Here is a 27,779-nt window from a genome sequence, read left to right as displayed (position 1 = left end):
AAGTAGGATATGACACAAGCCAAGGAAAAGGGTTAGATAAAGCTCTGAGGAGATCAAGACAGGGAGAAAGTGCTTCTGTCTAAGGCACTCAGGGAAGAGAAGATAGCTGAGGTGGCCCTGCCAGAGCAGGATTTGTGTACAAGGAACCAGCTCAGGGTAGAGGAGGTGGGGTGGAGGTGGGGGAGGGCATGAATCTCAGGATGAAGGAAGAGGCTGGCTGCACAGCAGACAGCAGTCTCCCCAAATGCTTCATGGAATATAATCTACAAATATTATATTTGGGAAATCATAGATTAAACACAATTGCACACTAAGTTTCACACTAAGTTTCCCTCCTATAGGCCTCTCAGAGTTTTTATTATGCAACTGGAGCAGAAGTAGCAAAAAAGTTTTTTTTAAGTAAATCAGGAAGGATTGGCTTTTGGGGGAAAAACCCCAATACCTTCACTTACTAGCTATATTAACTCAAGCAAAATATTTAACTTTTATGAACTCCAGTTTCCTCTTCTCTAATATGGAAGAAATGACAGTCCTGATCTCATACAGCTGTTATGAGAAGTAAATACTACAAAAAAAAAAAAGATTAAATCAGTGCTGGCATTTAGTTAATGTTCAATATTATCACTGCTGCTGCTACTTCTCTTATTCCGATTATTACTAGGATCAATGTGCATCATGAATATAAAAATGAAGAATGTAATACATAGCATTTCTTAAACACTTTGGTCAGTTTTTCATCAGCTATTTTTTGGAAATGCCAGGCCAGCATGTAGTGCCCAGCTTAGCACACAGGAGGTGCTTACTCTGTCTTTGTGGAGGGAATGGAGCCAAGAACTGACTCTAGCAAAGAGCAAACTGCAGGATGCTCTGGGCAAGGTGTTTTTCATCATTTCTTTGGGCAACAGGCCTCTGAGGTCTGGGAGTAGTGACTTCATCTTTTGCTAGAATAATGAGGGACTGAGAGTGCAGTGTTCAGCTTTGGGGAAACATCACAAAGAGTTGATTTTGGTAAAAGTGTTTGAAGTGACTCTGTAACAATGAGCTCACGCCTGCTGCCAGGCGCCAACCATCAGCTCGAGCCTGCTTGCCAGGGAGAGGCATACAGCCCCTCACCAACAGCCCCTCACCAGACATGTGCAGGGAGGATCCCAAAACACCCACTCTGAAGACAGCTACTTCCTCTCCAAGAGGGTACACTGAAGCACAAACAAGAAACCCAGAATCCAAAGCAAACTGGAGGCACAAACAAGAAACCCAGAATCCAAAGCGAATCGGAGGCTGGGAGAGCCCAGGAGAGGCTGCGCCTTCTGGTTTTACTTGGTTGATTCTCTGGCAGGATTTTGGACTGAATCCCAAAGGATACTATGCCTTTTTTTTGGTCAACTGCTGCATACATTTATCTAGATAACCTCATCTCTCATAAGTCACATACTAATCTCACAAATAGTTCCTAGAAATGAGCAAATTTCACATAAACCCTCCCCGAGTGCAATGCAGGGATCTTGCTATACCTCTCCAGCTTCCCACTGGTTTGCGTGTAGAGACAAAAGTGGAGTTTTCTGGAGTGAGACCCTAAACAGGTTTAGCATATGACATTTGCATTTTACCAAACCCAATACTTAACATCTGTCTACCTGAATTTAAAGCAGGAGAGTCTACATAGAGTTTGAAAAAGAAATGAGGTCACTTTAAAAAGTAGTTGCAGGAGAGAATTTCTCATGGAGTCCACAGCACATAGAAAAGACCCAAGAGTTAGTGAAATTTTCCAATTTCAGATTGGGAGATAAAGAGATGCACGGCAGACTACAGACTTTTATGGTAAGAATGATCAGACATTAAAAATATATATATGATAAAAGTATACACATATATATATATGTATGCATACACAAATATATGTATCTCAGTTGTGAGCTATGTAAAGAAAGCACAATGGCGAAAGATCGTGTATTCAATTCAATTGTTATATTTCATTTTATTTTAGCTGGTAAACCTGCAAGTGGCTGGACAAAAAGCATGGTTAACCCTGAAAATTTGTCAAAGCTCAGAAAGCTTCTAGGACTCCACAGACTTGTTTCCAGGAGAGCAGGGCTGCCCAATTCTTCCTACACTGAAAATATAACTAGAGACAGTTTGCAGTGATTGTACATTTTCTCCACCATGTTCATCTGAGGCAAGAGGTTAAATGATATTGAAATGGTCTGAATCTTCTTTTGACCACTATAGTGCTCCCAATTAGACTTGGCCTGAACATTTAATCAAACGCAATCAGCACACCCTTGTCCAGAGAACCCCTTATTACCCACAAGCTCTCCAAACCCTAACCCTGCAGCCCATCTTCTGACAGTCAAAGTTCACGTTCATTCACTACACAATAGGAAAAAACCAAATACTGAACAACACAGTTCCTGGCACATAAAAGACACAGTAGAATAACTGTGGATGGCATCTAAAGGCTGGGAGCCTGAGGTGTGAGAATGAACGGGGTCCCTGGGTCTCAAGGGCTTAAACATCAACAGGTACAGATTAGGGGTAGCAAAGGGAAGGCAAAAGGAGAAAGAAAACAAAAAAAGACAGGCAAGGGGCTTCCCTGGTGGTGCAGTGGTTGAGAGTCCGCCTGCCAGTGCAGGGGACATGGGTTCGTGCCCCAGGCCGGGAAGATCCCACATGCCGCGGAGCGGCTGGGCCCGTGAGCCATGGCCGCTGAGCCTGCGCATCCGGAGCCTGTGCTCTGCAATGGGAGAGGCCACAACAGTGAGAGGACCGCATACTGCAAAAAAAACAAAACAAAAACAAAAACAAACAAACAAAAAAAGCATCCCTGATGAAGCTTTTGAGTGTTGTGCTTCAACACCTTTTCCCCTCATAAGTCCTGTGGAAAACTCTGGCCCTGTTTCTCAAAGGCGGGGTTGCAGTACCGCAAAAAAAAAAAAAAAAAAAAAAAGACAGGCAAGGAGAAAAGTTTAGAGCTTCTTAAATGAGTGAATCCAAAACTTGGAGGAAGGGTTTGGATGCCATGTGGCCAAGGCCGTCCTCCCCACCCTCATTATGATGTCTGTTCCTGCACATAAGGGCACCAGAAAGTGAATTAACAGTCATTAGGTTTTTGGTGAGAGCAGTTCTGTAGGGCCGTAATTTTAATCTCTGTTTAGATCTCTGTTTTGGGAACTATTGAGAATGGGCTTCCTTCAGTGTGATGAAGTTCAAGGCAGTTCCTGTGGGACACCCAGTGTGGTATGTGGGAACAGCAGAGAAGTGGTTTCAATTTGAAGGACTATGAGCCCCACCACCAGGTTGGGAACAGGCAGTGGGTGGTTGGAGGGGGCAAAATTGATGTGTGGGCAGGAGGCCTTGTTTTAAAATTATTCACTGCTGGCTTAGATGATAGCAGTGGACAGAATAAAGAGGTGCAGACCCTGAATAAAGAGAAGAAAATAATATAGCTTGCCTCTGAAAAGAGCAACTATATTGGCTACCAATTTAATTTGAATCTTTTTTTAAGTCTGGGTAAGCCCAGATCACACAATGAGCATCTTGTAGTAAACTCACTGATTGAATTATAAAGAATTCACTAGATATTATTATGTTGTTATTGGAAAGAGAAGTCTAGCTTGACTTAAAGGAGAACCAATTATTGACTTGGGCCCCCTGCCTTAGAGGAATCAAACCTGGGATGCATTTTCAAACAAAATGTCCATTTCGCTTCTTAATACTGGGGTGCACACAGTCAACAATGAATCTAGTTTTACATTTTGTTCCATATGCTACATTTTGTTCTAATATGCTAATTAAAGTATGTCTTATGGCTAATAAAAATGAAGTTAAAAAGGTTAAAACCAAAACAATGACAGGAAATAACATGTGTGTACAATATGTTACTAACACACTGATAATTTTCAAAAGTGACTTAAAAAAAGTATTATAAATCTTTCAAAACACAGTGATTTATTAAGCGAAAAGTCTAAACGATTTGCACTATTAAATTTAGCTTTTAAATTGCTGTGTCACGAGCAAATCTTTTGTTCTCCTAGGTTAAATTTAGCATCCTGCAATTTTGTTTTTTCCACTGCTCCATGTTTTATCATCATGCAGCCAATTTTCTGAGCTGCTCAGGAGAAATGCACTCGGGAGTTTTCACAATGATTTCTCTTACTGATTTTATAATCCAGGAAGAGAATGTATCAAATAATCCAACAATGATTTATTTTCATCTTCTTCTTTTCCTTTTCCCACCTATACAGCCTTCTCATAAAATAAACCTTCCCTAGGCATGGGATGAAACGGAAAAAGAAATGTGGTGGCCAGAGGAAAACCATTTCAGAAATGTATTTGTTAAACAAGTGCAAGCAATAAATTGAGCTTAGGAGGGAAGGGCGGTTAGAAGAAAAACTGAAAGTACTGACCTGAGAGTCAAGCTGATTGGAGCAAGGGTGAAAGCAGCAATTTGGAGGATAAGCAGAAAGGAAAAGGGATAGCAAAAGAGAATAAAAGGAAGTAAATGCATTAGTTTTAAACATACAGCCAACAGATGTTATATTAGCAGGTTTTATAACCAAATGAAGGACAATAAAGCAACTTCTATCTGATATTACCCCCCAAAAGCCTGGGCATACACTCTAAGCTGTTATATTAATTATTACATATAAGAAACCAGTATCTGCTCTCATGCACATAATTATAAGCACTGATGTGAAACAGAGGTGTGTTCCAGCAACACAATGGCACAATTTGCTCTTTTCTGGAGGAATATTTATAGAGAAAGCTCCTATCTGTGTGCATGTAAAATTTTATTATTTAATAAACTGAAATGAAAATTACTAAGGTATTAGAACTGGTGGTAAGCACTTATGTCAGAAAGATTTTATTAGAACCAGTAAGTTGGAAGATTATATCCTATGAGATATTTTTCTTCATCCCTAAAAACCAAAAGGATCTGAGCAATTTAGCTTTCTGATCAAAGATTTCCATTTTACATGCTCACAGAGCACTGCACCTAGCAATGATCAAAGACTATAAGGACAGCTTCAGGTGAGGTGCCACCTGCCTATCAGCCTCCCAAGAAAAGACAGATTAACTTCCAAAGCTGAGACTAATTTTTTTTTGGTTGTGAAAATGAGGATCAAACTTCATCATTGAAAATATCCAAACACTTGATAACTAATTTGTAGAAAAATATGTAGCATGTCTTTCTAATTTGTCAAAAGAATAAAGACTCTAATGCGAAGCAAAAATTAAAAGTCATATCCTCTTCAGGCTACCACAGAAATCATAGTGGACATTCATTTTGCTTACATATAAAATGCCCTTTGCAAAAAAACAAGTGGATTAACACATACTGTATCAGCCATCTGCTCAGTGGGACCCCACCATCCCATACTATTAAGAAGTAGTTTTAAGCATTTCACAAAGAAAGGAAAAGCACAACAAAGCCTCAGAAGAAAGCTTAAACAAAAACATTTCAGATGAAAACAGCATTGACTATAATGATACAAATCAAGTAGAAAATTCAAGATTAAACACTTGGTGAAAGCATTGATCCAATAATCCCTCATGTCTGAAATTCCCCTGCAGAGTATTTTGTGATAACGAATGCACAATTGATCAAAAAGAGTTAAGTCAGGCCATGGCCTTTGTGCGGACTCTAGTGATGCTGCTGCTGTTTGAAATCTGTCTGGAGCAGAGGTAAGCCAAACTGAGGTCCATGGTCAAATTTTAGGGAATCCTAAACTGAAACAGCAAGCAAACATTTAAGGCTTAGTTGCCTTTTCCAAGGGTCTCTAGTTTCCCTTGCCAACTCAAAGGCATCTATGATACCCATGACCTTCCCCAAAAAGCTACTAGGGATGGTATAAAACCATCTGTCACTTGTTTTAAAGAAATTCCTTCAAATACATTTACAAACATAAATGGGAATTACTTAGCAACAAGAGTTTATATCAAAACAAACAGAACTGATATCAAATTTCCTCCAGGTACCATCAGACTTCTAGATCATATTATCATAATTTTTTTAAAATGAAAGCTTAAGTTTACATTTTGTGAAAAGAGTTCTGAAAAGCAGCAAAGAAATTATGTCAGCACGTTATTGAGCAAATTCAGAGGGAAAAATAATAGTCTGTTTCTCAACCTCAGATAAGATGCTTTTAGGCATCTAAAATGATTTCTCATTGTCCAACTGTCTGGTATCAGTAGTCCCGATCCAGATAATTAACTGCTACCTTGTTTTCCTTTTTTTAATTTTTTAACATCTTTATTGGAGTATATTGCTTTACAGTGGTGTGTTAGTTTCTGCTGTATAACAAAGTGAATCACCTATATGTATACATATATCCCATAACTCCTCTCTCTTGCGTCTCCCTCCCACCCTCTCTATCCCACCGCTCTAGGTGGTCACAAAGCACCGAGTTGATCTCCCTGTGCCATGTGGCTGCTTCCCACTTGCTATCTATTTTACATTTGGTAGTGTATATATGTCCATGCCACTCTCTCACTTTGTTCCAGCTTCCCTTTCCCTCTCCCCATGTCCTCAAGTCCATTTTCTACTTCTGCATCTTTATTCCTGTCCAGCCCCTACGTTCTTCAGAACTATTTTGTTTTGTTTTGTTTTTTTTAGATTCTATATATGTGTGTTGGCATACAGTATTTGTTTTTCTCCTTCTGACTTACTTCACTCTGTATGACAGTCTCTAGGTCCATCCACCTCACTACAAATAACTCAGTTTTGTTCCTTTTTATAGCTGAGTAATATTCCATTGTATGTATGTGCCACATCTTCTTTATCCATTCGTCTGTTGATGGACACTTTCGTTGCTTCCAAGTCCTAGCTACTGTAAACAGAGCTGCAATGAACATTTTGATACATGACTCTCTTTGAATTATGGTTTTCTCAGGGCATATGCCCAGTAGTGGGATTGCTGGGTCGTATGGTAGTTCTATTTTTAGTTTTTTAAGGAACCTCCATACTGTTCTCCATAGTGGCTGTATCAATTTACATTCCCAGCAACAGTGCAAGAGGGTTCCCTTTTCTCCACACCCTCTCCAGCATTTGTTGTTTGTAGATTTTCTGATGATGCCCATTCTAACTGGTGTGAGGTGATACCTCATTGTAGTTCTGATTTGCATTTCTCTAATAATTAGTGATGTTGAGCATCCTTTCATGTGTTTGTTGGCAATCTGTATAACTTCTTTGGAGGAATGTCTATTTAGGTTTTCTGCCCATTTTTGGATTGGGTTGTTTGTTTTTTTAATATTGAGCTGCATGAGCTGTTCATATATTTTGGAGACTAATCCTTTGTCCATTGATTCATTTGCAAATATTTTCTCCCATTCTGAGTTGCCTTTTCGTATTATTTGTAGTTTCCTTTGCTTTGCAAAACCTTTTAAGTTTCATTAGGTCCCATTTGTTTATTTTTGTTTTTGCTTCCATTTCTCTAGGAAGTGGGTCAAAAAGGATTTTGCTGTGATTTATGTCATAAAGTATTCTATGTTTTGCTCTAAGAGTTTTATAGTGTCTGTTCTTACATTAAGGTCTTTAATCCATTTTGAGTTTATTTTTGTGCATGGTGTTAGGGAGTGTTCTCATTTTATTCTTTTACATGTAGCTGTCCAGTTTTCCCAGCACCACGTACTGAACAGGCTGTCTTTTCTCCACTGTATATTCTTGCCTCCTTTATCAAAAATAAGGTGACCATAGGTGCATGGGATTATCTCTGGGCTTCCTATCCTTTCCCATTGATCTATATATCTGTTTTTGTGCCAGTACCACACTGTCTGGATTACTTTGTAGTATAGTCTGAAGTCTGGGAGTCTAATTCCTCCAGCTCCGTTTTTCTTTCTCAAGATTACTTTAGGTATTCGGGGTCTTTTGTGTTTCCATACACCTTGCTAAATTTTTTGTTCTAGTTCTCTGGAAAATGCCAGTGGTAGCTTGATAGGGATTGCATTGAATCTGTAGATTGCTTTGGGTAGTACAGTCATTTTCACAATGTTGATTCTTCAATCCAAGAACATGGTATATCTCACCATCTGTTTGTATCATCTTTAATTTCTTTCATCAGGGTCTTATAGTTTTATGCATACAGGTCTTTTGTCTCCTTAGGTAGGTTTATTCCTAGGTATTTTATTCTTTTTGTTGCAATGGTAAATGGGAGTGTTTCCTTAATTTCTCTTTCAGATTTTTCATCGTTAGTGTATAGGAAAGCAAGAGATTTCTGTGCATTAATTTTATATCCTGCTACTTTACCAAATTCATTGATTAGCTCTTGTAGCTTTCTGGTAGCATCTTTGGGATTCTCTATGTATAGTGTCATGTCATCCACAAACAGTAACAGCTTTGCTTCTTCTTTTCTGATTGGGATTCCTTTTATTTCTTTTTCTTCTCTGATTGCTGTGGCTAAAACTTCCAAAACTATGTTGAATGAGAGTGGTGAGAGTGGGCAACCATGTCTTGTTCCTGATCTTAGTGGAAATGGTTTCAGTTTTTCACCATTGAGAACGATGTTGGCTGTGGGTTTGTCATATATGGCCTTCATTATGTTGAGTTAAGTTCCTTCTACGCCTACTTTCTGGAGAGTTTTTATCATAAATGGGTGTTGAATTTTGTCAAAAGCTTTTTCTGCATCTATTGAGATGATCATGTGTTTTTTCCTCCTTCAGTTTGTTAATACGGTGTATCACACTGATTGATTTGCGTGTATTGAAGAATCCTTGCATTCCTGGGATAAACCCCACTTGATCATGGTGTATGATCCTTTTAATGTGCTGTTGGATTCTGTATGCTAGTATTTTGTTGACGATTTTTGCATCTATGTTCATCAGTGATATTGGCCTGTAGTTTTCTTTCTTTGTGACATCTTTGTCTGGTTTTGGTATCAGGGTGATGGTGGCCTCGTAGAATGAGTTTGGGAGTGTTCCTCCCTCTGCTATATTTTGGAAGAGTTTGAGAAGGATAGGTGTTAGCTCTTCTCTAAATGTTTGATAGAATTCTCCTGTGAAGGCATCTGGTCCTGGGCTTTTGTTTTTTAGAAGATTTTTAATCACAGTCCCAATTTCAGTGCTTGTCACTTGTCTGTTGATATTTTCTATTTATTCCTGGTTCAGTCTCGCAAGGTTGTGCTTTTCTAAGAATTTGTCCATTTCTTCCAGGTTGTCCATTTTATTGGCATAGAGTTGCTTGTAGTAATCTCTCATGACTCTTTGTATTTCTGCAGTGTCAGTTGTTACTTCTCCTTTTTCATTTCTTTTTTTTCTTTTTTTTTTCTTTTTTTTTTTTTTTTTTAATTCTCAGATCCTACCCCAGCTCCACTGACTTAGGAATTCTGGGGCGGGACATGGCACTATGTGTTTTTAATTTATTTATTTATTTATTTATTTAGGGCTGTGTTGGGTCTTCATTTCTGTGCGAGGGCTTTCTCTAGTTGTGGCAAGCGGGGGCCACTCTCCATCACGGTGCGCGGGCCTCTCACCATCGCGGCCTCTCTTGTTGCAGAGCACAGGCTCCAGACGCGCAGGCTCAGCAGTTGTGGCTCACGGGCCTACTTGCTCCGCGGCATGTGGGATCCTCCCAGACCAGGGCTCGAACCCGTGTCCCCTGCATTGGCAGGCAGACTCTCAACCACTGCGCCACCAGGGAAGCCCTCCTTTTTCATTTCTAATTCTATTGATTTGAGTCTTCTCCCTTCTTTTCTTGATCAATCTGGCTAATAGTTTATCAATTTTCTTTATCTTCTCAAAGAACCAGCTTTTAGTTTTTTATCTTTGTCATTGTTGCCTTCATTTCTTTTTCATTTATTTCTATTTTCATTTATTTCTGATCTGATCTTTATGATTTCTTTTCTTCTCCTGACTTTGGGGGTTTTTTGTTCTTCTTTCTCTAATTGCTTTGGGTGTTAGGTTAGGTTGTTTATGTGAGATGTTTCTTGAGGTAGGATTGTATTGTTATAAACTTCCCTCTTAGCACTGCTTTTGCTGTATCCCATAGGTTTTGGGCCATCGTGTTTTCATTGTCATTTGTTTCTAGGCATTTTTTGATTTCCTCTTTGATTTCTTTAGTGATCTCTTGGTTATTTAGTAGCATACTGTTTAGCCTCCATGTGTTGGTATATTTTACAGTTTTTTTCCTGTAATTGATATCTAGTCTCAGAGCGTTGTGGTCAGAAAAGATACTTGATACGATTTCAATTTTCTTAAACTTACCAAGGCTTGATTTGTGACCCAAGATATGATCTATCCTGGAGAATGTTCCATGAGCCCTTGAGAATAAGTGTATTCTGTTGTTTTTGGATGGAATGTCCTATAAATATCAATTAAGTCCATCTTGTTTAATTTATTATTTAAAGCTTGTGTTTCCTTACCTTCATTTTGGATGATCTGTCCATTGGTGAAAGTGGGGTGTTAAAGTCCCCTACTATGACTGTGTTACTGTCGATTTCTCCTTTTATGGCTGTTAGCATTTGCATTGTTTTGAGGTGCTCCTACGTTGGATGCATAAATGTTTACAATTGTTATATCTTCTTCTTGGATTTATCCCTTGATCATTATGTACTGTCCTTCTTTGTCTCTTGTAATAGCCTTCATTTTAAAGTCTATTTTGTCTGATATGAGATTTGTTACTCCAGCTTTCTTTTGATTTCCATTTGCATGGAATACCTTTTTCCATCCCCTCACTTTCAGTCTGTATGTGTCCCTAGGTCTGAAGTGGGTCTTTTGTAGACAGCATATATATGGGTCTTGTTTTTGTATCTATTCAGCCAGTCTATGTCTTTTGGTTGGAGCATTTAATCCATTTACATTTAAGGTAGTTATCGATATGTGAGTTCCTATTACCATTTTTTTTTTTTTTTTTTTTTTTTTCTGTACGCGGGCCTCTCACTGCTGTGGCCTCTCCCGTTGCGGAGCACAGGCTCCGGACACACAGGCTCCGCGGCCATGGCTCGCGGGCCCAGCCGCTCCACGGCATGTGGGATCTTCCGGGATAGGGGCACGAACCCGTGTCCCCTGCATCGGCAGGCGGACTCTCAACCACTGCGCCACCAGGGAAGCCCCCTATTACCATTTTATTAATTGTTTTGGGTTTGTTATTGTAGGCCTTTTCCTTCTCTTGTGTTTCCTGCCTAGAGAAGTGCCTTTAGGATTTCTTGTAAAGCTGGTTTGGTGGCGCTGAATTCTCTTAGCTTTTGTTTGTCTGTAAAGGTTTTAATTTCTCCGTCGAATCTGAATGAGATCCTTGCTGGGTAGAGTATGTTGGTTGTAGGTTTTTCTCTTTCATCACTTTAAATATGTCCTGCCACTCCCTTCTGGCTTGCAGCGTTTCTGCTGAAAGATCAGCTGTTAACCTTATGGGGATTCCCTTGTATGTTATTTGTTGCTTTTCCCTTGCTGCTTTTAATATTTTTTCTTTGTATTTAATTTTTGTTAGTTTGATTAATGTGTGTCTTGGTGTGTTTTTCCTTGGATTTATCCTGTTTGGGACTCTCTGCACTTCCTGAACTTGATTGACTATTTCCTTTCCCATATTAGGGAAGTTTTCAACTATAATCTCTTCAAATATTTTCTCAGTTCCTTTCTTTTTCTCTTCTTCATCTGGGACCCCTATAATTCGAATGTTGGTGCATTTAATGTTGTCTCAGAAGTCTTTGAGGCTGTCCTCAATTCTTTTCATTCTTTTTTCTTTATTGTGCTCTGCAGTTGTTATTTCCACTATTTTATCTTCCAGGTCACTTATCCGTTCTTCTGCCTCAGTTATTCTGTTCCTGATTCCTTCCAGAGAATTTTTCATTTCATTGATTGTGTTGTTCATCATTGTTTGTTTGCTCTTTAGTTCTTCTAGGTCCTTGTTAAACATTTCTTGTATTTTCTCCATTCTATTTCCAAGATTTTGGATCACCTTTACTATCATTACTCTGAATTCTTTTTCAGGTAGACTGCCTATTTCCTCTTCATTTGTTTGGTCTGGTGGGTTTTTACCTTGCGCCTGCATCTGCTGTGTATTTCTCTGTCTTCTCATTTTGCCTAACTTACTGTGTTTGGGGTCTCCTTTCTGCAGGCTGCAGGTTCATAGTTCCCGCTGTTTTTGTCTGCCCCCAGTGGGTAAGGTTGGTTCAGTGGGTTGTGTAGGCTTCCTGGTGGAGAGGACTGGTGCCTGCGCTCTGGTGGATGAGGCTGGATCTTGTCTTTCTGGTGGGCAGGGCCGCGTCCCGTGGTGTGTTTTGGGGTGTCTGTGAACTTATTATTATTTTAGGCAGCCTCTCCACTAATGGGTGGGGTTGTGTTCCTGTCTTGCTAGTTGGTTGGCATAGGGTGTCCAGCACTGTAGCTTGCTGGTCATTGAGTGGAGCTGGGTCTTAGTGTTGAGATGGAGATCTCTGAGGAGCTTTTGCCGTTTGATATTACCTGGCACCGGGAGGTCTCTGGTGGACCAATGTCCTGAACTCAGCTCTCCTACCTTAGAGACTCAGGCCTGACACCCAGCTGGAGCACCAAGAGTCTGTCAGCCACACGGTGAGTGCCAACTGTGTGACCAGGTCTTTTTGGACACATCTCACAGAAGTTCTTCAGGGGCTCCTCATTTCCTCTGGTTCTGCTTGCAATCTCCAGTATTAGAGATGAGCCCAAATGGCGAACACGCCTCCTTCAGAGCCCAGTTTAGTGGTGCAGAGAACACTTCATTTCAATTCATTCAGTCTTGTCTGTAGGTACGTTGGTAGAACTGGAGAGATTCTGACACATACACTTGCTTTTTTATCCAAAGTATTTCATTCGAAGCCAACGATGTGAACTGTCACAGCATCCACCTGATGGAGTTTGACACCTCGCTCCCCACCACATTGGGACAGGGCTGCCTCTCAGTCTCGAGCTCCAGCACTGCCCAGGTTATCCCAGGGCACACTGCTACCTTGTTTTCTATTCTGATTTTATGTTTTAGGAGTAAAACCCCCTGAGGGACCCACTCTCTTCTTCACAGTGGGGAGGGATGTGATTGAGGGCTCAATTTGGGCATTCCCTGACCTCCAGACAAATGCTGACAAAGCCCCTAATATATTTAAGATAATTACATGAAAGGTCATCTGACTGATTCCTTCCCATGGGTGAGATGCCAGAAATCCAGTGGCAGCAAGCCTTGTTTGACAGACTCTGTTAACCTCTCTCCTTCCCCTAAGGCACTAAAGGATTAAATCTGAAACTCTAAATAAAACTCAGAGACCTTGATGAGCACTGACATAGAAAGACTACATATTTCATTGCCTCTAATGTTACCCCTAGCTACTTGATTGTGCACATACAAGATATCTAGCATTGGTGATCTCATAATGACTTCAGCCTGATTTGGACCAGCTCTCAGGGGCTTGCTGAAGGTCCCCTGACCACATTGTGTCAAATTCCCCCAGAGCAGCCTGCAGTCCAAGGCAGAAGCTCCCTGCTGAGCCATCAGCATCAAGTGCAAGGGTTTATAGGCAGAACTGCACATAGGGACCACACTGGAGCAACATGCACTTTGAAAAGCAGATTCTTTAATGGCTGATGAGAAACATCATTCACGTAGAATTTAAGAGGTAAATGCATCCATGTAAGTGCCAGGCATGTGCTATTTAGAATGTATATATTGTGGAGAAAATAAAAAATGGGAATATTAACGGAATAGAAAGCAAACACAAATCGCCCTCTGAGAGAGAAGTAGGCACGTGTCAGTGTAGTTTGAGTTATCCCTAACCCCGTACCTTTTCTCACACATGACGGAAGTTCTGGAATATTTTAGAACACTAGCTGCTTTTAAAAAAAGGTCTACTGACTCTGGTAGGTCACATTACAGACCAGAGACCACAAATTTATTACGAGCTCAATTTTTTGGTTTTCAAAATCACAAACTTAATTGCAAACACTCCTCCATGACTCCAAAATGGAGCTATATGTCACACTGCTGAGAAATCTTTAGTTCCCAACATTATGAGGTATGAATTTTGTAGTTTAAGCCAGCAAATGGAGATACTGCCCAATTTGAAAAGGGTTGCCTGACAACTCGAGGAAGATGCTTTGGTCAGAATACACATGTAGCCCAGCAGATAATGCTTCAGAAAGACAAGCCAAGGCTGAGCTCTCCTATTCCCAAGAAACTTCCCCTCTTGATCTCCACTCCCACCCCTTTCTGGGTCTGGGCTGGGACTGGGGCTCAGACATTTCCCAGACTATGCTCTGCTGCTGGACGCAAGACACAGGCAGGCAGAGAACTGAGACAGAGTCAAGTCCCACCACACGTTTTATGAATTACAGTGCCTGGGAGGCATCAGCTTTAAGGGGAGGCAAAGGCAGAGATAAAGAAAATGTGCAGAAAGTACATAAAGATAAATGCCTGTAAAATCACTGTTGTTTTAATGCATTCCATATTGCGGAAATAAAAACGTGAATATTCTTGATGATTTAATGGCAATAGCGTTCAGCTAAGACCTGTTTGTCCAACTAGACAATTATGCTATTTTATGCAAATATTTATAGTAGCTGATCCTGATTTTCAATTACAGTTCTGAAGGGCTGGTTTAGTGCAGAAAAATGCCTTCTAAATGAGCTTTCTCTCATGAAAGCTAATAAAGATGAGGCAGATCTCCTGTGGTCCAGCAGCGATGCCCCTCTGCCAGCTACGAGACTGTTGAGTGCTACTGGACTAGCTTCTTCTTTCTGGCCCATTGTTGGATGGGATTGTTCTCAGCCACTCATCTGTCAGACCTGGGTTCAAATCCTGACTTTGATTCTTATAAACTCTGCAATCTTGAGGAAGTTACTTAATCTGTATAAGTCATAGTTTTCTCACCTATAAAATGATGATAATGAGACTTTCTGTGTTGTGGGTAGAATTAAAATGGTATACAGTACTTGCAGGTCAAGTGCTTAGCAGAGTACCTGTTACACTGTGAGCATAAAATATATATAATCTATTTTGAATCATAATTACTATTAGTAATATTATCTAGGGCATCCTCGCTATGGCTCCCTTCTTCTCAGAGAAATGGACTAGGAGTCAAGAAACCTACACTACAGTTTTGTCTCTTTCTGACCACAGGACCAATCTTCAGAAGGTCGTTCAACCCTTCAGGGTCTCAATTTACTCAGCAATAAGAAAAATATGATCATAACTTCACTGTGATTTCACACTATCTTTTTAAGAAAAATTTTGGTCCTAAAATATCATTCCAAAATAACCCATGTAGATACATCTAAAATTAACAGTATTTTTAAGAACCAGTAGGCTGGCAGAATATTTCCACACTTTAAAATTAAAGTGAAGCCCTTAAGGATTTTAATTTGTTTGCCTATCAGAAAAAAAAAAGACTTGACCTAATTTCTAAAATGGGTCACACTGAACAAAAATCAGATTACCATCAAACTAATACTAAGACTTTTTAGGTGATTTTTTTTTCAGGTAGTCAAAGCTTCAGTCTCTTACACACTTTGCTGGCACAAATGCTACATCATGGATATCACTCAAGAAAGTTGACCATTATTTTCTCAAACACTGAAGAAGTACATAAGCCCTCAAAAGATAAGCCAACTGACTTCCGAGTATCCCACAGAAACACAACATCATCCCTACAGGCTATATTCCTCATGCATAACTTTTTTCCTCCGTGAAATATGAATGTGCATTCCAAATTTACTGCAACCTGAGATGGGCAACTAAGCAATCAATGTTCACTCACTGTTGACAATTCACAACATGAATGCAAAGTTTACCTCTCAAGTTCTGCAATTTTCTTGTCCTTGTCATTCTTTTCATTCTCCACCTCCTTGAGGATCTCCAGCAACCGGTCGACTTCTGCTTGGGCCTTGCCACACTCATCACGGTAATAAGATGCCTCTTTATCAAGCTGTTTTATTCGGTCTGCAAATTCTGGGTTCATCCTGGAGTCATCTTCAATATTATGAGCCTTCAACATTATATTTTTAAAGAATGTAGTTAAGATAACAATTTAGAACAACAATAGATAGTGCAGTCACCAATGGCCCAGAAATTAACTTTGGAGAAAAAAATAACAACTATCAAGAATTATGGGTATACTGTCAGTTAAAAGGCAAAATAGAAAAATCACAAATTTCAGCTACCTTAGAACTACCTTGATTTTTAAGGTGAGTTTCTTTTATTGTTAATACTTTATCTCATTAAATGATGCTGCTTTTTGCTTTTTTTCCCCCACAAGAAATGGCGGCTTGGTGGAGGTAGAGACAGTGATGTGTTTATTTCTGGTGTTTTGGCAAACAGAACTAAGACAATTCAACTCCTCACAGTTAAGTAAGTGACTCATACCAACAGCTTCCTTTTCCAATACAGAGAAACTGAGAAAAAACAATATTAAATTATTTTTCCAGGAACCATCAAGGGTATATGTAAAGCCAGGTAACATATAAGAGACTGGCTGACTGATCACTGAACACTTCATCCCACTGAGAAATTTCAGCAGAAGATGTAGAATGAAACAAAGCCTTGAAAAAGCAGAAGGGCTTTCCAGCTAACAGTCATACCCATAAATTCTTGTTCTTTTGATTAAATAAACCTGAACCGGGAGGAAGATGAGCTAATTCATGAGCAAGCACACAGACGAGAATCTGCAAACACATGCATGGGGGGTGGGGGGCAGCTTTACACAGGAGAACAGACACAGGCAACAACACAGCAACAACACTGCAGAATAATTTGCAGCCAAAGTATTTGTGGTTTTTTGTGTGTGACAGTGCGTTTTGGCTTTTTTTTTTCCCAAAATAAACTTTTGGCTGAAATATTCCCAGACAGATGGAAATAACACTGCACTGCAATGTTTTGCCTACCCCTTGTTTCCCATTATTCCTAATTGATTTCTTCAAAGAGCAGGCAGGGAAAAAACAAGTAGTTTAACAACAGTGCACATTCAACATAGAAAGTTCAGAGAGGTCATATATGTATATATCTCCAAAATCCATGTGTGAACTAATAAAATGTTAAAAATTTATTAGGACTTAAATTATCCTGCTGTCTTCTATGTAGAGCAGATGTCCATTGTGTTTTTATACACTTTTTTAAAAAAATTTCAGGGAAAAAACAAGGCAAGCAAGCTGCAAACTACTGTGGGGTCAAATGAATCATGCATGGTTAGAAAAATTAACACTAATACTACTGTTAGAAGGTTGACAGTCTTTGCAATAATTTAGTAGAAAAATTTCAAAAATTAGTATAAATAAAAATAAATTTCTTATTTATGACAAACTAATTATTTTTAGGATATTTTTGCATGTAACATATTATTTAAGCATGAGGATAGATGGGGAATAATTTGCTTTCACATTCTTTAATCTAAGATTTCCTTATTCAAGAAATAAACTCAACTACGCAAAAGAACTTGGAAAAGATATATCAGTTCAACATAGTATCAGGCAGCCTGTCATCCACATTTCTCAGAAAATATTTATTTTTATTTATTTAGTGCATACACTGAGTTTCATTATAATAGAATAGAATAGAATTAGTGAGCTTTTTCAGTATAATTAAAATAATCTGAAAGAGAATCTTGAGCTAATATTCCTTTAGGAGTTTATTCATCTAATAATTTTATTTTAAATTGAAGTAATGAATATTAATTTGTTAATCTCCCATCAAAAAATGTAGAGCAGGTATTCTATTTTAAAACAAAATACTCCATATAACTACTTCTATTTGTGATAATAATAATCAACTCATTACTCTTATAACAGAAAAGCATTTAAAATATACAGCTTTTTGATTACTATGAGAAAGAAAACAAAAATTTCATGTTAATTCTCTTCTACTTTTATACTATATTACCATTATTTTATGGCAGCTAAAAACCTTTCCATGGCAGTTTTCTCAAACTAACCAACCGGTGACATTAAGATCTTTTAAAAAAGGAATTAATGAACTAAGTAATGACCAGCTAGAAACACTCAAAATAAATGAATAAATGTTTTGTAGGTTATTTCTGATGAGTGAAAATTCCTTTTTTGACTCAGATTTGAAGATTCACAAAGAGCTAGCAGTTAGCTGCTGCGGTTTATTTTGGTTGTTTTTATTCTTAAGATTATTATTATCACAATTTTTAATAAATGGGTACAGGATTACTAATTGTAAGACCTAGATTCTAAATATGGCCTTGTGTCTTATGACTATGGGCAAATGAATAAGCCTCTCTAAGGACAGTGAAAACTATAAAATGACAAACATGGGGAAGGTATTATTCATTTGTGTTTTTATTGTGATTATTATTTTATAATATGCATCCCATCAGTGGGGCTTGTCATACAGCTAAACTGATATGTTTATTTAATTTTCATTGACAAGATATTACATACACCTTAGAGAAGCCTCCCTGCTAGGTTTTCAGAGAAAGCAGTCTGCTGGTGATAGGTATGTAAGCACATTCCTTATTTTAGCTACTTGAAGAGAAGAAGATAAACCAAGGCAAGTTTTCAGCACAGGGTGAAATTCAGTGGGTTGGCAATCTTTTAAACCTACCCAGTGAGTACGGTTAAGGGACTCATGGGATGTTTAGAGGTACAGAAAGCCTAGGAAAAAACAATCCTGAATTTAGACCATGTTGACCACTGTGTGTGATGCTACAGTTAGATCATGTTATTAAAATAAAGACCATAGCCAAGTTTACAGCTGGCCTGGTGTCTGTTAGATAATTTGTAGGTGCTAATGATTCGTCCTTTTAAAAGGAATAGACAACCTGAAGAACACCTTTGAGTTAAATATATCTATTTATCTCCATATCAATGTCTACTGATTTCTGGGCAAAAGAGTTTATGTCAAATCACCTTCAATATTGGTGCCAGAATTCTTGGAAAGGTTATTAAATAAAGGTGTAGATACATACCATTTAAAAATTTTTATGTCAATAGAAAGCTGCAAGAAAGAGTCATATAGAGATGGAAGAGTAACAGCTGCTTTTGGATAATCACTAGTGTCCATGTGAAGACCCAAGGGAAGAGAGAGTTTCACATGACTGTAGGCTGGTGAATCCCTGATCCAAACTAAGCAGTGGAAGCAAAAGTCTTCCACAGAACTTAACCAGCTCTACTCAGCATGAATCACAACTTTTCAGAGGATCGGCTGAAACTGTTAACTAGTGTAGCGCAAGTGTGTTATACTGTGATCTATAGACATGGGGAGATACTATACCAAAGAAAAACAGGAGGAAATTGAGCTTACAAAGCCAATGCTTCCTTCAAAATTGTAAGGCCAGAGCCTCCTCTAAAAATAGAGAGAAGGAAGCACTTTCTTTGCATTTAGGCAATACTCTTGCCTTTTCAAATTAAAACATGGGTTCTTTAATCTGGACTGGGAGTTCCTGATAGGGATCAAAAGTAGACAACAGATTTGGGCCTAATGTACTTTAGGCACTGCAAAAACATAAAAATGCATTTGAATAAATCATTACCTGACAAATTCCTACCATGGCATTCTGACCTATTCAAGGTTTAGACTGAAAATATACAATAAGTACTTCCCCTTATGAATCTGTTGATTTTAAATTAGTACCCCCAAAAGGTCAGGAAGCAATTGCCCATTCCATTCATCTAAGACACATCAACTTCATTCACTAGTCAGGAATCTAGCTCTTGAAAAATGCAGATTGGTGTGGATTTTCTTTTAATGATTTCAGAACTTATGTATCATAAATATAGTGAAGCACATTGTCACTTTCAAAGACATACACAAGTCATTAAAACCAAAGGAATACCGATGAGCATTTTTTTCCTAATGTAGAGATTTAATTTTTCTGATTAAACAGGTCAGTTTAAAAACAAATCCAGTTATCTGGTTCTGCTTCAAAATATTTCTGGTAACTTTTAGAGCAAATTTCAAGCATCTTATAGAAACACAGAAAATTGAGAAAAGAACATTTCAAAAATGTCTGTATTACATATTAGATCAGTAAATTTTGAGGGTCCCCCAATTATGTTTCTTGCATTTCCATATGTAAGGAAATTTCCCCGCAAATGGGAACAATCAAAACAAAATTTGGAGCCTCACAGATGTGGGCAAGCTTGCCATTTTGATGTGAACTGGTTCTGAAAGCCTGAATCAAGCACAGAAGAGAAATCTGGTCATGACTTAGGACAAGGAGTACACAACAATACCTAGTGGTTATTTTAATGAAACAATTTAGAACTATTTCAGGAAATAAGGCAAAATTACAGATTAATACTATATCTAAATCAAAGTTAAGAGCAAACGTGATTAAAACCATACCAGGATTGATAGTATCAATATGACAAATCACAAGTTTATTTACACTCCTTGTGTGAAAGTTAGCCATTGATTTTTTTCAATAAAATGTTAGTTCATCATTCCAAGTGCCTAGAAAGGAAAGTATTAACTTTGGTCCAGAAACCTGATGTGAAACTAGGCAGGGAATATTCAATTATAATGTTAAATAATATTCTCTCTTTGAAATGGGCCTTAACAATTTTAATAAAAAATCTTTTCTCTCAAAATAAATAAATGATTAGTCATGACCATAAAGTGCAAGCAGAACACTAACTAATGAATCTGAGGACTTTTCTTTCATGCTGCTTATGGTTTTAGCAATAATTTGTTAAATTTATGCACTGTAAAAAGATGATTCTCCACTGCAGCACTTTGGGGGTTTAGTGTCTGTTAACAACACTTTAACGGTCCTTTCATATCTTAACAGCAGAACAGGGTATATAAACTACTCTAAACATTATTTCAATCTGTTACAGTAAGTTCCAATCTTCACATAATTCTGAGTTATAAACAAACTATTACTATTTAAAATAGAGTTTTTAGGGTGATTTTAGAACTCTAACATGTTATAAAATTTAAATTTTATTTTAAATCCAATTAATTAATACCAAATATAATAGGTGAGTCTAAAAAATACGTCTGGAAACTAATAACGATGTACCTTTGAGTCTTACATTAATTAATGCTAAAGGAAATTATTCTTTCACAATTCCAGCTAACTACATCCCGAGTATTCACATTTTGCATATTATAACAACCATTCCAAAAAGAAATTTCTTGTCATAGATGAGACAGATAGGATATGTATAATAAACATAAGAAAAATTATTTTGAACATCTGTTTAAGTTCCACATATACAAAATAAAAAGAACCAACTGTATGCTTAACACTTCTTAAGACCCTTCACACAAAAATATAATTATTAATGTAATACCTTTTAACTATGGAATTTCCTAAAATTAGCAATGTAGAGAACTGAGTAATTATCTGGATGGTCTGATACAAAACATGTGACTTCAAATCTTAAGTGATATTCCGAATATAACTTGAATTCTTTAAGTACTGAAAGCCTAGATTCAGTGTGAGGTGTTTGTTTGTGTGTATATGTGTGTTTGTACATGCTACATGTATGCTACATGTATGCTACAACTATCTCTTAAATAGTTGTAATTTTCCATTGTGTCAGGGGAGCTAGCTAGTCTATGAGTGAATCAAATAATTTTCAGACACTGGCTAAAAAAAAATCATAGAAAGAAACAACTGTACCTAGGCAAGGACTGTGAAAGTATTTATAATTCAGCCTATCATGTCCCTGGGATTGCAGTCTTATAATGACATATAAATCAGGAAGAGTTCACTGAACATGAACAAATTTTTTTTTCCCTTTGGACTGGAAAAATGCTTGGTCTTTTTCTTGTAAAACCTTACATAAAATATGAGTCCCACGAAAGGTGAATTTGTAGAAGAGATAGGATTTCAAAAGATAGTGACCAGGCAGGGGGTACTCATATGTTTGGGAACAACAGAGGGGTCTCAAGTGTGTCTTAGCCAGTAGCAAAGTTGCCCCCAGTACCTCCAAATCAAACATTTGCCCTGCAGCAATGATGGTATTAAATGAAGCACTAAATTTAGGACCCAGAAAGTCTAAAGATTTATTAAAAATTTATAAGAGGCTTCTGGATACGATCCCTGGGCACAATAACCATTAGGGCTACAGCAAAGAAGGTATTGGAGACTGGTGAAAAAATGATATTACTTGTCTAGAAGTAAGAACTAAAGGAAGAAAAGAACTCGCCTGAAGATAACCTGCACAGTGTTTATAATGACAAGACAAAACTCCTTCAGGAGTAGAGAGTGGTAGTTAAGCTGAAGAAAGGTTATTACTATAAGAAGTAATAAGGATACACAGACAACATTTTAGACTCCTAAGACATGGCATTAGAGGAGTGACTAATGTAAAAGGTTTTTCAAAGTAGAAGGTTTATTTCTACTCTAGGATAAAAATACTCCCAGGAGGACTTCAAAGCTTAATTTTTATTTATTCTGATTTAGTTTAGACGGATGTACATAGGACTGACTGTAAAATTATCTTATTTAACAAAAACAAGTTATAATTCACCAAATTTTGTAGGGTGGCCACATTCAAAATAAATAAACAAGAATAAAATAAATTTCCTAGTTACCAATAACTGGTTAGAAAATAAAAGGAGAAATATAGTATTCACAACAGTAACCTAAAAATTATATACATAGAAATGCTTAGGGCTATCCTTAAAAAGAAACATCACAGGCTTATAATAGGAAAATGTCAAAACTTTACTGTAAAAGATAACTGAAATAGATAAAAGTTGTATCAAGTTCACGAAATGGGAAAAAAATATTGGAAAGATAGCAATCATTCTAAAATTATTTTATAGGTTGAATATAATTCAAATTAAAATAAACAACTGTGCTTTTTAATTGACAAAGTGATCCTAAAGTTTACTTGGAATGATAGAAAATTAAACGCTAAGAACATTAAAACAAACCGAGACTTAATAAAAAGCAGAGAGAAGTAGGGTGGAATTTGTTGCACTAGATGTTTAAAAATATTATAAAGCCACAATAAATAAAATTCTGACTCAACAAGCAATGGAAATTGATAAAACTAAACAGAAGCTCAGAAATTAAGATATTCATCCATATAAGAATTTAGTGTAAAACAGGAGCAAGATCAGTGGATACAGAAAGAATTACTTGATAAATGGTGCTGGGATAACTAGTTGATCATTTAGAAAAATATAGTTAGAACCCCACCACTCAACATGAATCAAAGTAATCTAAAGATAGATAAGGTGGTTAAATTGATATAAAAAGTAACATTTAAAAAATTTAATATAGGTGAGTGTCTATGCTTGAAATCAGAGGATGACTTTTAAGCATAAAGGCAATGAGGAAATCCTAAAGGGAAACACGGGTCAAGAATGTAAAAATAGTTCTCTATAGAAAAAAATTAAAGTAAATAAAACTTTGCCACAAATCTGACGAAGTTTCCATATAAAGCACAGAATAACCCATATAGAATAATCCAATGAACAAAACAGAAAACTCAAAAATAAGTACTTAAATAACTTAAAGAAACAATTTACAGAAGAAAAATACAAACAGCTAATAAATGAATCAAAAACCTCAACCACACTAGTAATTAATGAAATGAAAGTTAAAATGAGAAAAAATATTCCACCTGTGCATTTGTCAAACTTATGTAAAATGAAAATCCTTGGTGTTGGTCTGTATGTGACAGAAAGAATGCCTTTATTCAGTGTTGGAAGAACCATGCCTTAATAGAACTTCTCTAAAATGCAACATAGCGGGAACTACTGAGAGCTTTTAAAAGTTACTGGCCCAGGATTATATTCTATTCAAAAATAGAAATGTGGGAACATTAATATGGAAAGATGTTCTTCAGTGTATTATTTATACTGGCAAAAAAAAAGGGGGGGAAGAAATGATTAACGTTTGGGGAATGAGAACATAGAGTGGAATATCATACAACCATTAAAAAGGTGTTTTAGAAGAACAGTTAATTATATGAGAAAATTCTGATGATATGTCATAAAAATAGGATATAAAACTCAACAAACACTTTGACGCAATTTCGTGAAAAGAAATAGATATTAGATAAGAAAAAAGAAAAAAGAAGAAAGAATAGAGGGAAGGAGAGAAGGAAGGAAAAGGGAGGGAAGGGGGAGAAAGAAAAGAAAGAAGGAAAAGGGTAGAAAAGGAAACAGGAGATGAAAGAACACTAACGATCAATCAAAAGATATCTGGGTGTGGAACAACCTAGATGTTCTTAGTTATCATCTCTGTGCACTAAGGTGTCTTGTTACTTTTATTTTCTCCTACATCCATCTATACTTTGGCAAACTTTCTGCTGAGACCATACTTTATTTCTATAACCAGAAAAACATAGTCATTTTTTTAAAACACTCTAAAGTATAGAAAATTCATCATGCTGCATCTCTATCAGTCTAAAAAAGAATTGAGGGCTTCCCTGGTGGCACAGTGGTTAAGAATCTGCCTGCCAATGCAGGGGACAATGGGTTCGAGCCTGGTCTGGGAAGATTCCACATGCCGTGGAGCAACTAAGCCCACACGCCACAACTACCTAGAGCCTCTAGAGCCTGCGCTCTAGAGCCCATGAGCCACAACTACTGAACCCGCGTGCCATAACTACTGAAGCCCACATGCCGAGAGCCTGTGCTCTGCAACAAGAGAAGCCACCACAATGAGAAGCCTGCGCACCTCAACGAAAAGTAGCCCCCACTCACTGCAACTAGAGAAGCCCACGAGCAGCAACAAAGTCCCAACACAGCCAAAAGTAAATTAAAAAAATTTTTTTAATTCAAAAATAAATAAATAAAAAAGAATTGAACCCTGAGAATATCTGCAGACAGGGGAGTTAAAATAATGAGCTATACACTATGGAAAACAGTATGGAGGTTCCTCAGAAAACTAAAAATAGAGTTGCCATATGATCCAGCAATCCCACTCCTGGGCAAATATCTGGGCAAACCTATAATTCAAAAAGATACATGCACCCCTATGTTCACAGCACCACTATTCACAATAGCCAAGATATCGAAACAACCTAAATGTCCATCAAGAGATGAATGGATAAAGAAAATGTGGTACATATATACAATGGAATACTAAGCCATAAAAAGAATGAAATAATGCCATTTGCAGCAACATGGATGAAACTAGAGGTTACCATACTAAGTGAAGTAAGTCAGAAAGAGAAATACAAACACCATGTGATAACACTTATATGGGGAATCTAAAATATGACACAAATGAACTTATTTACAAAACAGAAACAGACTCACAGACATAGAGAATAGACTTGTGCTTGCCAAGGGGCAGAGGGGTGGGGAGGGATGGATTGGGAGTCTGGAATTAGCAGATGCAAACTATTATACATAGAATGGATAAACAACAAGGTCCCACTGTATAGCAGAGGGAACTATATTCAGTATCTTGTAATAAGCCATAAAGGAAAAGAAAATGGCAAAGAATATATACATGTATAACTGAATCACTTCAGTGTACAGTAGAAATTAACACAACATTGTAAATCAACTATACTTCAATAAAATAAATTAAAAAATAATAATAATGAGCTATATTAACTGGCTATATTAATAATCAGCTATATTCCCAGGATGCCAAAACAATGGGTTAGCTTAATTAACTCAGGGAGAAAAATCAGTCAATGACTTTTGAATTAGTCACCTAAAGGACTGAAAAGTTTGCTTCTGCATCCTAAAGACCCATCACTGGGTTAAAATGAAGGCAAAATCCAATACGTGCCATGTCATCAATATTTCTGGAAATGGTCTAAAAGTTAACAGAACTATTTCTTTGGCCCTACCTATCCTAACAGGGATCGTGAACTCCTATTGTGGTCCTGATAAATCATAGCTGCTGCAGAAACAAAGCCCTCCCCATTTGCCCTGCACACCTAAAATATGACATACTTAGGTTTTTTTCCTGTCCTTAAGTAGTAAGTGTGAGACAATTTCAGTGGGATTACTTTACACCTCTTTAAAATGATCTACAGAAAACACTTATTTATCTCAGGGTCAATTTTCAAGCTTGAAGATATCCCAATCTTAATTTGTCTTTCTTCACATCTCCACTGTCCTAAGCCTGCTTGTTAACCATTCAAATATTAAGGGAAAGGAAATTTGGAATATTTTTGTTGCTCTGCTAAAAATCACATATGGGGAAAGAGGTTAATAAAGATGCTCCAACGAGGCTTGAGGAATTGTTTGCAAAAGTAAAATTTGTTTTAAAGAATGGAGGGTGGAGACTGAATCTAATGAAATACACCCAAGCATCTTGTGTATCATGCTGTATGTATCCTGGAGCAGCAGCTTAACAAAAAGTAGTTGGCTGAATTGTTTCCTTTATCCCTGCTATTCCTTTTTCCCATGATGGGAATTTATAAATAAGAGATAATTAGAATGCATGATAGCACAGATCACATCTGCCACATAACAAATCCCAGTCACCTTTATGTATGATTTCTCCCATTAAGTCACCTAAGTTGGAAAAACAAAAAAGCCCTTCTTCTTTAATAAGTTAAAGAAACAAACTGCTTCATATAAACACACATTTGTCATGAGGATAAAAAAATTAGTGGTGGCATCTGGGCTGTTTTACACATATTTTTTTACTAGTTACCTGTTTTTTTGTACCATTAAGCTACAATCAGAATTGTTACTATCTGTTATTAGGAGACTATATTTTAGTTTGTTCTCAAATGATATGATTTTAACTCTTACAAAACCCACAGTAATGTTAGGCATTTACTAGTCTCAAAGAGCATAGCCCTACTTTAAAATATAAACCTATTTTAACTTCTATCCCTTGAATATAACATACATTGAGTTGTTTGCTGTTTTACAAATGCTATCCCTTTTGGCATAGATAACTCTATGTTTGAAGGATCTGGGAAAGAATTCTATGAGCCTAGATCTGCAGCTGACCTCTGTTTTTCTATCGCCTTAGGGTTGAAGTTAAGACAGGTAATATCAGAGCTGGCAATATTTCCCTGAGTTCTTAATTTTTTAATTTCACTTTCAAAAGAAATGGCAGTGGCCTCTGCACAGGTCATTTCTTTTGACAGAACGGAAATGGGAAGAGACGTATAAATATTTTTGAAACATCCCCAATATGGCACACTGTGACGTGATCAATGGATCCTCATGCTTTGATATGTTACAGCGGGAACTTTCATAAATGACTTACTGGATTGTACATCTGATTGAACAACTGCTCAGCTTGCTACATTGCAAAGGTGGGGAGGCATTGAAGCACAGACAGGGAAAGAAGGAAAGATCCAGAAACACAGCATTAGCTCAACAAATCTAGTGCATTTGCACAGACAAACTCATGGTTAAAAGGAAGAAATTTCAGTTTCTAAACATTCCACAGTGAAAGTGAGAGGCTCTAGGGAAATAGAAATGTTGACTTTGGCTCCTAAAAAAGAATAGCTGGAATAAGAAATTGAAGGTTTGTGTTACTTTCCCTTTCTCAAGTTAAATAACCCATGAAATAAAGAAAGCTGTCCACTTTTGATGATACATGAAGTGCTGGCCTCCAGCAATGAATCAGAGGAAGTGCTTTTGGCCAAGCCTGCAATTTGTTACCTGAACTTCAAAGATGGTAATAATAAAAGATTAATTAAATCTTATCATTGAATTTATAGCTCTTCTTTTATATTAACACAAGCCTGAATTTTCTATTCAGTCTAACTTTAGAAAAATACAGATCAGCAAACAGCAGGTTAGCAACAGCAAAATATCAGTAAGCAAGAAATTACAGGATTAACAGCAAATGGGAAAAGAAAAAATTTAAGTCAGTAGGAAGATTAAAGGGAACCAAAATACAGTATTATCCATTGTCTACTACCAGTTTCCACTGGTAGTTCATAGTAACAAAAAATACCATTTTTTGTGTCTATCCTATTATGTTCCAAGTCCT

The 27,779-nt window shown here is 37.3% G+C and overlaps 1 protein-coding gene across 9 annotated transcripts in view; it reads right to left on the bottom strand.

Annotated features, from left to right (window-relative positions):
• The window catches only part of ERC2 (ELKS/RAB6-interacting/CAST family member 2), a 963,856-nt gene that overhangs the window by 493,785 nt on the left and 442,292 nt on the right, over positions 1-27,779 (bottom strand). For all 9 annotated transcript variants that reach the window (XR_014016968.1, XR_014016969.1, XR_014016970.1 and 6 more), the window contains one exon: positions 15,721-15,914. Coding sequence is in view for 6 of the 9 variants with exons in the window: in XM_081247675.1 (XP_081103801.1) it covers positions 15,721-15,914 (194 nt within the window). In the remaining 3 variants the exon portion in view is untranslated. The remainder of the gene's footprint in view (positions 1-15,720; positions 15,915-27,779) is intronic.

Source organism: Mesoplodon bidens (assembly GCF_964165515.1).
Source record: "Mesoplodon bidens genome assembly, chromosome: 10".
Classification (NCBI taxonomy): Eukaryota; Metazoa; Chordata; class Mammalia; order Artiodactyla; family Ziphiidae; genus Mesoplodon; species Mesoplodon bidens.
This window is presented reverse-complemented; position numbering and strand designations above follow the sequence as displayed.